Here is an 11,527-nt window from a genome sequence, read left to right on the forward strand (position 1 = left end):
CTCTGAACACTTCCTATTCTTGAGTGGAAGTGGAAAAACATTAATATTAATTTTGTAGTGAGCTTACCGAAGACACTAAAGAGCTTTAATGTTATTTCAGTGATAGTGGACCGTCTCACTAAATCAGCACATTTTCTACCAGTAAAGATGACTTTCTCCATGACGCATTATACAGAGCTATATATTCGAGAGATAATCATACTATATGGAATCCCAATTTCTATAGTGTCCGATAAAGACACCAGATTTTCTTAATCTTTCTGAAAGAGCTTGTATTCTAGTATGGGAACTAAGCTACTGTTCAGTACAACATTTCATCCTCAGACAGATGGCCAATCAGAGAGGATGATACAGGTTTTAGAGGACTTACTCAGAGCTTGTGTGATCGATTTCCAGGAAGTTGGGATCCGAACCTATCTCTAGTGGAGTTCACCTATAACAACATTTTTCAGTCGTTTATAGGAATGGCTCCATATGAGGCACTCTATGGAAGGAAATTTAGATCACTTATTCATTGGGATGAGGTAGGATAGAGAGATGTGATGGGACCAGAAATTGTTCAGCATACACCAGATTTAGTAGTCCGAATCCGGGACAAGATGAAGACTGCACATAGTCGACGAAAAAGTTATGATGAAAATATAAGAAGGGATCTCGAGTTTGTAGTTGGAGACCATGTGTTTGTGAAAGTTGTCCCTATAAAGGGTGTAATGAGATTTGACAAGAAAGGCAAGCTTAGTGCAAGGTTCATTGGACCATTCGAGATCTTAGACAGAGTGAGAGCATTAGATTATCGAGTGGCGTTGCCACCTAATCTTGCTGGATTTCAAAATGTTTACCACGTGTCTATGATCCGAAAGTACATGTCAAATCCTTCACATGTACTGAATTTTGAGCCACTGCAGCTTACACGAAGTTGCTTTATGAGGAGAAGTCTACTCTAACTTTGAGCATACATGAGAGAAGGCTGCGGAATAAGGTAAAAAAGATGGTCAAAGTCAATTGGTTGAATCAATCAGAAGAAGAAGCTACTTGGGAAACCGAGGCTGATATGAGGAATCGTTATCCGGAGTTGTTCGGTGAGTCATAATTTCGAGGACGAAATTTTTTTTTGGAGAGAGGAGTTGTAACGTCCAAAAATCCAGTTATGTAAGCTGCATACATGAAATTTTTTAAAATTTTAAATTATTTGAATCAATAATTTTGAATGCATGAATGAATATATTTTGAATGACTAAATGATTAATTTTGTGTAGTTTTGCTTGATTTCATAATTTTAAGATTTTCAGGCGAATATCGGTGGTTGGCGAGGGACAGAGGGCGCCAGAGATGATTAAGGTGTTAAAAATTTATAAGTTAAATTTTTATTTTAGTTGAAAAGACTAATTATTTTAAATTATTTAAGAATTTTAGTATTTTTGGGATCAAATTTAAATTAACTAGTTGGAGCAAGGAATTTATGTAATTTATATAAGATTTTGGAAATAAGTGTTTTAAAATCTTTTAATTTGTGGCCTAATGATTTTATTAATTTTAATAGGTATAATTAATTATTTAAAAACTAGGGTTAACTTATAGGGAGTTTATAAGGGAGTTTATGAATTTGACGATTGTAGTTTGATGGAGATCAAACAGAATTCTTATAAGAGAGTTTATAAGTTGATTCCATGTATTGAAGGTTGTGGAAGTTAATTCAACTGCTAATTAAGTAAGGAGAGCGAAATTTCTTGTTTTGGTGAAAGAATTCACAAAATTGACAGCTACGAAAAATGGATCAGTGGAAATTTTGATATTCGAAATTTTCAATTTTCATTATAAGAAATATTTGTATCATCGTACATCGACGGATAGTTATAATGAGTTCACAATTATTTATTTAGTAAATTTAGTATCTGTTAATTAAATAATAATATTAGTAGTGATGACTACTTTATGTACATGATTTTCATTGAATATTCTAGAATTCTCTAAAATTGATCAGTTAATTAATGAACAATTAATTAAGAAATTAAATAATAGTTATTTAATTTTACATATATGTCTATACATGTACATATGTGTATATATGTATAGATGCATTAATATATAAATCATATATTATCAAGAGTTGACTTTGCATGATATATAAAACATGAGAATTTTAATTAATTAATAAAAATAGGAATCCTGATGTGACTAAGATTATGAATATTAATATGAGAAGGACTCCTGATGTGATAAGGAATCAAAGTCTATAAATACTTCATTAAAGATTATATGAAATAAGACGGTTTATGCACACAAAATTCTTCTCTCCTCCTTCAACCAAGTTTTTGGCCACTGTTGCATTGCACAAGAAAAATTTCACAGCCATTGCCACATCGTCGCAGGATCTTTGGAACTCCGGCGATTCAGTCTCTGCATAAAATTGTTTAAGATCTCTACTACAATCTAACCAAAGAATCTAGTCTCCGATCGTGGATTTTATTAGGCGATCAAAAGAAGTAAGATATGTTCGTATGATTTACAACAAAAACTAACCCTACTAATCCCGGGTTGATTTTGTTTCCAGCGTTAAATACGCAAAAGTAAATAAACTAAAACAATCTATGAATGTTATAAATCATAGGATACCCAAGGAACGTTTTGAACGTCAAAACTAACATTTTTAAATTTCTATTGTGCCTTGAGTGCGAGAAAACGGTACTACAACAGTGGTATTAGAGTGAGTTTTTTCTTTATCGTATGATGTTATTGCTTAAATCGTGTTGAGTTAAATGTTTCTAACCGCATAAGAGTTTTTCAAGGAAATCGCAACCCTTGAAAAATGTTTTCTAAAATAAAAATATATGTATATTTTTGCGGCTACCCGGAACTGTTCCCAGGAACGCTCGCAGGCAGATAGTACACTGTCTGCTCATTTTGTAAATAAAATCAAAATTATAGCAGCTACCTATTGGCAGCCACTGCACATCTGGGCAGGGACGACTGCCTAGGAAGCTTCTAAAATAAAATTAAAAAAATTTAGTTTCTGTTTAGGACAGCGTAGTGCCCTGCGCAGACGTATAGCTGCTCAAACAGTTTGGACAGTGGGCAGACAGGGTGCCTGAGATAGTCTAGGCAGCCCTGTCCAATACGAGCTCAAATTCTTGGGCCCGATGCGATTTTCTACATTTTCAAAAAAATTTGGGCTAAATTGATATTTTATGAAAGTATGGTCGATTTTACCCTCAGAATAAATTTTTGGAAAATTACGGATTTTTTTTATAAAATAAACCATTAGAATTGGATTTTAATTATTTATAATAATAGAAGATTTACATAAATTTATTTAATTGAAGTTAAATAAAAATATTTTTTTAACTTATTAATTATGACAGTTAACGATAATTTACAAGATGTATGATTTATTGATAATATGTGATTTTATGGATTTAATATAATATTTGGTATTATATGGTAAAAATATAATGGAGAGTCATGATCAATTTGCTTGGTTTACGTTAGGATAATTTATATGTTATGTTTTAATTATTTGATAATTATTTAAAGTGTGATTGGTTTATGGCTCGTTCCCACTCTTTAAATTTGCATCTTAATGTTCTAAAAAAATTTAATGTAAAATATTTGATTTAGTAGGAGATCAAGATTTGAAGATGATGGGTCCAGATCCTCAAGATTTTTTAAGATCGAAGACATGTAAAATATTGAAATTTTATGTATTTTCATCTTTACATTTACCTAGGTTTTGGATATGGATCTATATGTGGCTCATATGGATCAATGAGCTCTCGGTTATCGATCATTTTTTATTATTTATATTACATATGATATATTATAAATAATCGGTATGTGTTTTATTATTAATATGTTGGAACATTTCATGTTCGCAATCTTGATTTTGATGTTAACAAAACTTGTTGTCTTGTTTCTAATTAATTTACCTAAGTGCACAGAAAGATGAAACTGATCAGGCTTCGAACTGATTAGTTACTGAGCAAAAACTGAATCTATCGAGACGCAAACTGAAAGTGCAAACTGATTGCCCAAACTGAACCAGTCCAACTGAAATATCAAAGACCAGTTCAGTTGATAGGTGGTTCAGCAGAAGATCTTCAGAAGTCTGGCCAGCTGAATAAAGAGTTCAACTAATGAAGAGCCCAACTGACCAATTCAACTGAATCAGTGAAATCAGTTCACCCGATGAGTCAACTGATTTCACCAAACTAGTTCAAGACCAGTTCAACTGACCATATCACCAATTAGGAGCCGATCGATTTGCAGAACACGACAATCTTATCTAAGTGGAATCTAGCTGTGCACAACGGTATAAAAGCAATTTTCCGATCAAAGGACAATAATGAACGTTGCAGCAGAGTTTAAAGTAGAGACGTTCGAGAATGGCTGTCAGAAAAGACAAGACACAAATTTCTAGGAACAGATTCAAACTGCAACGAACACATTTGATGAGTCTTGATGTACGGTCACAATTACCTCTAATAAATACAAGATCAAGACCATCAACAAACAAGTGTGTGAAAAACAGAGAGAGGAAGATAGGTCACGCTCAATTTATATCAGCTTACAAGAAGCAACCAGCCCCGATTTGAGGGAACACTTCAACGTGTTATCGGCTTAGATTAGAATCACTAATTCTCTTAGTGGTTGAGAACATTTTTGTATTGTATTCATAGATCAGTTATCACACACTGCACACACCATTACTTATATATACACAGAGAATAGAGTGTATTGAAAAGCTAAGTGAGTCTTACGCAAAGACATTAAACTTGTGTGTGTAGTCTTTGACACATAGACGTTAAACAAGTGTTGGCAGGAAAGGTTCTGCCTTCAGTCTAGACTAGGAGTTCAGATTAGGCAGTATCGTAAGCCTAAGCTGAGTGGGTTTGTACAAAGTGTTGTATAAATCAAAGTCTTCTTGTGGAAAACTAACCGAGGTGATAGAAGGGGTGACGTAGGAGCAATTGAAGTATCCGAATATCCATAAACGTATATTGTATAATTAACTATTTAACTATTGTTTTAAAATTGATTTGATCAGTTCGAGCTGATATCAATTCAGTTTTGCTGATATCAGTTCAGTTTTCATCATAACTGAACTGATATAAGCAAGAACTGACCTCCTTTATTTCAGTTAATCAGTTTATACAAGCTAAAAGTTTTAAACTGATTAATTTTCTTAACGAATGATTACTTTGAGTATTTTTCGTTTGGTTTAAAACCAAACTCGATTTAATTCATCGATTTTTACATTCTTAGAACATGAGTTATTACAGCACATTGAGATTATTATGTTTGAAGCACCCTCGTAGGTGCCTAGAACCGATCCTATCATAATATAATAAGAAGAATTGCATGAATCCAGCAAACATAAAAACAAACATGATACTAGGTTTTAAAACTAATGATGAGACGAATTTTTAAAATTAAAATATCTCATTTTGTATAAGATACAAAATTTAAATCAAACTCATTAAAAGAAAAATTTTAAAAAAAGTTTAATAGTTCCCTGCTTTCCATCAACGGCCGGTGGTTGTGTAATGAACTCTATCCGCGGTCAGTGTCTGACTTATACTATTGGAGAGGTCTGGATGCTGGAAAGCTATTGCTTCCACTGAAGTACTTGATGTAAACTACGTGGAACTCCCATGACTTATGTTCATACTATTGGATTATCTCATGACGACCGTCCACTAAGGTTCAACATTGATGGGTCGAGTCTTACACGTAAAGAGAAAGAGGATCATATTATCGGATCCTCTTCAAACGTGAGGCAAAATTACGTGAGGGTTGCAAGGGGTTGCAATTGAACTCTGCTTTTTGTAATTAAGATTGCTTGATATTAGTATCATCTTAGAGAATGAGTTTCTTAAGATAGAAAAAGAAGAATGACAGAACTCGAAGAGATTCAGAATCCACCCAAAACTTAAATGGTAGAACCCATGGTTAGTTTTCATTCAAATAAAATGGTTTCCTACTTAACTAATCATAAGGCGATATATGAATTGAATTTATAATGGTGAATATTTGAATATAAATTGATATCAATACATCGATGATCAAGTTAATATTGTTAATTTGAATTTTAAATTTTGCTTGATAATTAGTAATTTCTTGTTAGAGTTAATTCCGAAGAAATAGCCTCTTATATATATTTTTTATTGTTTTTAACTTTTAGCACAATTAAATTCTCACCTTCTTGTGGGAACGTTCTCTATTCTCACTATTACATATTTATCAATTTAACGAGTTGAGTTAATTTGAACGTAACAAGACTAATCGCGAGCAAAAAGCTTCACCAATGTACCAAAAGTTGGTTAGTACATAAAGATAACTTTATTAATATTATATGATATAGATACAAGCGTGTATATGCATGTGTTGCGTGCTTGTATAATTGAAATAATTATTTAAATATGGTAATTTTGTTATTTTCAAATTAATGGTTCTTTTCTTTTCTTTTTCTTTTTTATTAAGAGTGGTATAGTAATATAAATTTTTTAAAATATAGATAAATAAATATTTAATAATTGAAAAGATTTTGATAATTCGAAAAAATATGTTAATCATAGATAGTTAAAAATCTACTAAAATAGGTTTTTTTTAAAAATTATTTATTAAATAAAATAGATGGCTTTTAATAAATCGAGAATAAAAAATCACCATGACTAGGCACTCTAGCCAGGTTTCTCAACCTTAATAGATTAGTTTGTCTATATATATATATATTGTCAGATTTGATATGCTGCACACCTACTGTGCAACGACCGAGACGTTGAAAAACATTAATTGATCACAGCATAGTCTTTCACCACATTAGGAGAATTTTAAATAATAATTTCAAATATTTCCATAAAAATATTAGCTTGAAAAATATAGGTGCGTGGCGGCACTATAGAATTTAGAATCTACCCGTTTGTTGATTGGAGGCTGGATTTTAGAGATATAATGAAGCCAGGTTCAAAGATTATGGAGTGTATATATATATACCGCCACTCCCCCCGTTCATTCTTCTTTCATATCACGAAATCGATATCAAGCTCGATCTCATGCAATAATATATCTTGACCAAATCATCATAATTGATTTGGGTTTTGGTCGTTGCATCTGCGGGGAATTAAAGGGATGATCGGGTGGGAGGATATATACATGATAGTGGAGGCGATGATGCCGCTGTATGTGGCGCTTGCGTTGGGTTACATCTCCGTCAAATGGCTGCGGATGTTCAAGACCAATGAATGCGATGCGATAAACAGATTCAACTGTTATTTCATCATCCCATTCTTCACATTCCATTTCACATCTGGGGTTGATCCCTACAGTATGAATTTCAGGTTTCTTGGAGCAGATGTGGTCTCCAAGGCAACTGCGGGCGTGGGTTTAGCTTTGTGGATTCGTTTCTCGAATAAGGATTATTCATGGCTGATAACTTCCTTCTCTCTGGCCAGTTTCAATAACACGCTAGTGGTCGGAGTTCCTCTGCTCAAGGCCATGTACGGGGGATTAGGGGAGGACTTGGTCGTGCAATCATCTGTCATCCAATGCCTTGTGTGGCTGCCGATTCTCCTCTTTATGTTGGAATTCAGGCGTGCGTGTGGTTCTTCTTGCATCAACATCGAAAATGGTCAGGAGAAGCAGCTGCAACCGATGCCTTCTTCCACCCAAGAACCGCAATCATCAAGCACTACTATTGCCATCGAAATCGTTAGTGGCCATGATGATATAGTTAAATCAGCAGGCGTGGACGGCACATTAGCACTATCGTCTTCTGGTTTTTTTTCATTTATGAAGAAAATTTGTTATAGGCTGGGCAGAAATCCTAACAACTACGCTTGTGTTTTTGGCCTGATTTGGACTCTCTTAGCAAACAGGTATATATCATCCATGTACATTTTCTGGTCTTGCCTGCTGTCTACATATCGATATGCATTTGCATACTGAACAATAATAAATTCATGACCTTATAATAAATATACATACATGTACAGATGGAATTTGAAAATGCCAGGCATAGTCGAAGGATCGATTCTCATAATGTCGAAGGCCGGAAGTGGAGTGGCCATGTTTAACATGGGTAAACAACTAGCACATATATATATATATATATATATATATATATATATATTCGCGCGCGTACACAAACACATACATATAGCTAAATTTAATGCTGCCATTTATTTTTTACTAAGAGCTGTATGCGTGAATGTGGCAGGATTGTTCATGGCACTACAAGAAAGTGTTCTAGGATGTGGTGTTGGCTTATGCATGTATGGAATGGTTCTGAGGTTTTTAGGTGGACCTATGACTACTGCTGTTGGATCTCTTGCTTTAGGCTTGCATTCGAATATACTTCGAATCACAATAATTCAGGCAGCATTACCACAGGCTATAATCTCGTTCGTGTTCGCTCAAGAGTACGGTTTGCATGCTAATCTACTCAGTGCCGCGTAAGTGTTATCAAATTTAATCACCCTTTACTTACAGCTAGTTCAACATATATATGCATGCGTACTCCTTTATCTTGGTCATTTAAATATTATGATGATAAATTGGTAATTTTGTTATAATATTGATCAAATTATGTGTGTTGTTTGCAGGGTAATTTTGGGCACAATCATATCCCTTCCTCTCTTGATTGTCTACTACCTTATTTTAAATCTTATTCATTGATCTCGCGCTAGACCGTATAACGAGTACATATGTACCACCAATGTGTTAATGTTATAATATTATCAAAGTATTCTAAAAAATAATAAATTGTCGAAGTATTGAATGTGTGTACCATCAAACCCAGCACTGATTTTCGATTTATTTATGTATACAGTGCATTCAAACATCATGCAGACTAACAGTTATATTGATAAAAATGTATACAGTGCATTCAAACATCACGCAAATTTGTCTTTCAATTTTTTTTGTTATGTTACATCATGCAGACCAACATTTTTTTTTGTTATGTTATATATATATCAAACTTTAACAAATCCACTAACCTTAATTTTTGTCCTTTTTTTTTTTTTTTTTACAATAGTGCTGTCAACAACTTTAGTTAACAAATCATTTCTCGGTTTCACGTCATTACTCCAAAGAAAAATACTAAAATTGAAAAAAAGCACAAATCAATATTGCCCTTATGGGCTATCCAAAAATATCTTATAAATTTCACGCTTCACTTGTTCATTCTTGGATCTGAATGGGATGTGTTAAATATTTCATATTGGCTAGATTAAGTAATTTGAAGTTTTATATATTGACTTGGACAATTCCTCTTTTAGCTGGTTTTTTGGGTGGAGTTAAGATTAAGTCTCAATTTTAACATGATATTAGAGTCAAGCTCGTCGTTATTTATTGGATTGTCCTATGGGTCATCCGATAATGTCATGTAACTTCACGCTCTAGTTGTTCATTTTTGGACATGAGTGTGTGCTAGATGTCTCACATCGGCTTGATTAATCTCTTGAGAGTTGTATATATAAATTTGAACAATCATATTTATTCATGAGCTAGCATTTAAGTTGAAATAGACTCAAATTTCAATCTAACATTTAAATTCACAAAATTGTACTTTTCCCAATTTAGTGAGTATTTAAAGAACTTCCATGAGATCAAGTGAGAATAATATCATTAATATCAAACTTTAAGAAACCCACTAACCTTGTTAGACAAATTTGCGATTTATTTATACAATGGAGAGAACTGAAGCATAAAGTTAGACGTGAAGGGTTCAACTTTTAGAAACTAATTACCAACCGTTGCTTTTTAAAGTTCTCATAAAGAAAAATATAACCACATTTATGTTCAAATATAAAAGTTGATATGATCAAAGTTTCAAGATTCGATTGTTATATTTGGATTTATTTGTGACCAATTAGCTATCTAATCGAATTTAAAAGTTGATGGCAAAACAAATATGGAAAAAACTTGTGTGAGACGAGCTCACGAGTCGTATTTTGTGAGACGATATCTTATTTGAGTCATCCATGAAAAAATATTATTTTTTATGCTAAGAATATTATTTATTATTGTGAATATCGGTAGGGTTGACCCCTCTCACAGATAAAGATTTGTGACGTGATTATCTTTTCATCATCTTTTATCTCGATTTCAATACTTTTTGTCCGTCATCAATGATTTCCACCTTTTTATTTATTATTTTTAATTTTTTTGCATAAAATGTTAAGTTTTCTATTTTAGTTTTTGACCTCAATTAATTATTTTATTTTCTATTTCGATTACAATTGCTTGAAATAGTAATATGTAATCTATATATCTTCTGAAGAATGGCGTGTATTTCCAATATTCATCGACATCACTGTCCAATTCAAGATTCAAGGAATTAGTAGACAAAATTTTTTTATTTATAATCTAAAACCATGAATACAACCATAAGCAAAAATAATAATTGAGAAATCAAAACATAATTATAATGAAATACTAACAAAAATTTCTTTAAAAAAATAATAACAAAAAACTGCTAAACTCACTCACTTTTTATTATTTTAAATATTTTATTTTAATTCTTTAAATTCTTTAATGATATATGTAATGTTATGTTCATTTATTGGTTAAATAATACGATTCACTTGGTATTGAATTATATAATAATCATGGTATAAATAGTATTAGGATCGGTGAAGTGTTTATTAGATGGAAGTTGAATAAACACTCCAAACTTTTTCTTCTTTCTACTTCAGAAATATGTGCTTCAAATTTTTTAAGAGTCGGAAGCTTATCTCACTTTTTGAAAGTACAATGGACTATTTAAAAGTGCATAAACAGTCCACGGAACTTGATGAAACTTAAAGATATTAGAAGGTGAAATAACACAAAGTTTGTTTCTTGAAGTTCCAATGATAAAACCCTTCTACGTCTCCCCTTCTTCTATTTTCAAAAGGTATCACTAAAAGATTTTTATCAGTGCACACTTAGACAAACCCACTTCAGTAGGACTTACCATTTTCTACTGAAACTTTTAGTATTACAACTCAACACTTGTTGAATTTTGATTTTTGGAAAGACTATTTCCACATATTATAAACACTTCACAGCAATAGATAAATACAATGAAAGAGTATACGAAAAATGATAGCACATCTTCTGAAAATCTGATAGAACTTTATAGCATGTGCTGGTTTTTGTAGACTTTCAGCTAGAAGGTATGAGTGATTATGTAATTTCAAAAAAAAGTAAGTATGTTTTGAACACATAATAAAACCTTTTATAAACCATCTTCAACGTTCGAATGAGAACAAATCTTTTTCTGTTACGAGTACCTGTATCCAATAATAGACTTGTTATTTGTTTTTTTAACCCAAAATGGTAGTGAGAAATTAATTATTTGTACGGTTCATTTAAGTGCTTTAAATAAAATGAATTATTTGTACAGAACGCCTAAAATAAATAGGAACATCCTTTGATAGATAGTACAAGCAAAATGAATGTAACTAGAGTATTCTGACATTATTGTAAAAGACTCTTTCTGACTATTGCTACTGGTTCTACATTGCTTCATTCTAAGTTCGGTCTA

At 32.3% G+C, this 11,527-nt stretch overlaps 1 protein-coding gene across 1 annotated transcript; it reads left to right on the top strand.

Moving 5' to 3' along the window:
* The first annotated feature begins 7,003 nt into the window (after positions 1 to 7,003).
* LOC142524796 (auxin efflux carrier component 5-like) lies at positions 7,004 to 8,797 on the top strand. The gene is made up of 4 exons (XM_075628900.1): positions 7,004 to 7,871; positions 7,989 to 8,074; positions 8,213 to 8,447; positions 8,598 to 8,797. The coding sequence occupies exons 1-4, from the start codon at positions 7,126 to 7,128 to the stop codon at positions 8,668 to 8,670; spliced, it is 1,140 nt and encodes a 379-aa protein (XP_075485015.1). The 5' UTR covers positions 7,004 to 7,125; the 3' UTR covers positions 8,671 to 8,797.
* Positions 8,798 to 11,527: the final 2,730 nt, after the last annotated feature.

This window comes from Primulina tabacum, chromosome 14 (assembly GCF_025594145.1).
Source record: "Primulina tabacum isolate GXHZ01 chromosome 14, ASM2559414v2, whole genome shotgun sequence".
NCBI lineage: Eukaryota > Viridiplantae > Streptophyta > Magnoliopsida > Lamiales > Gesneriaceae > Primulina > Primulina tabacum.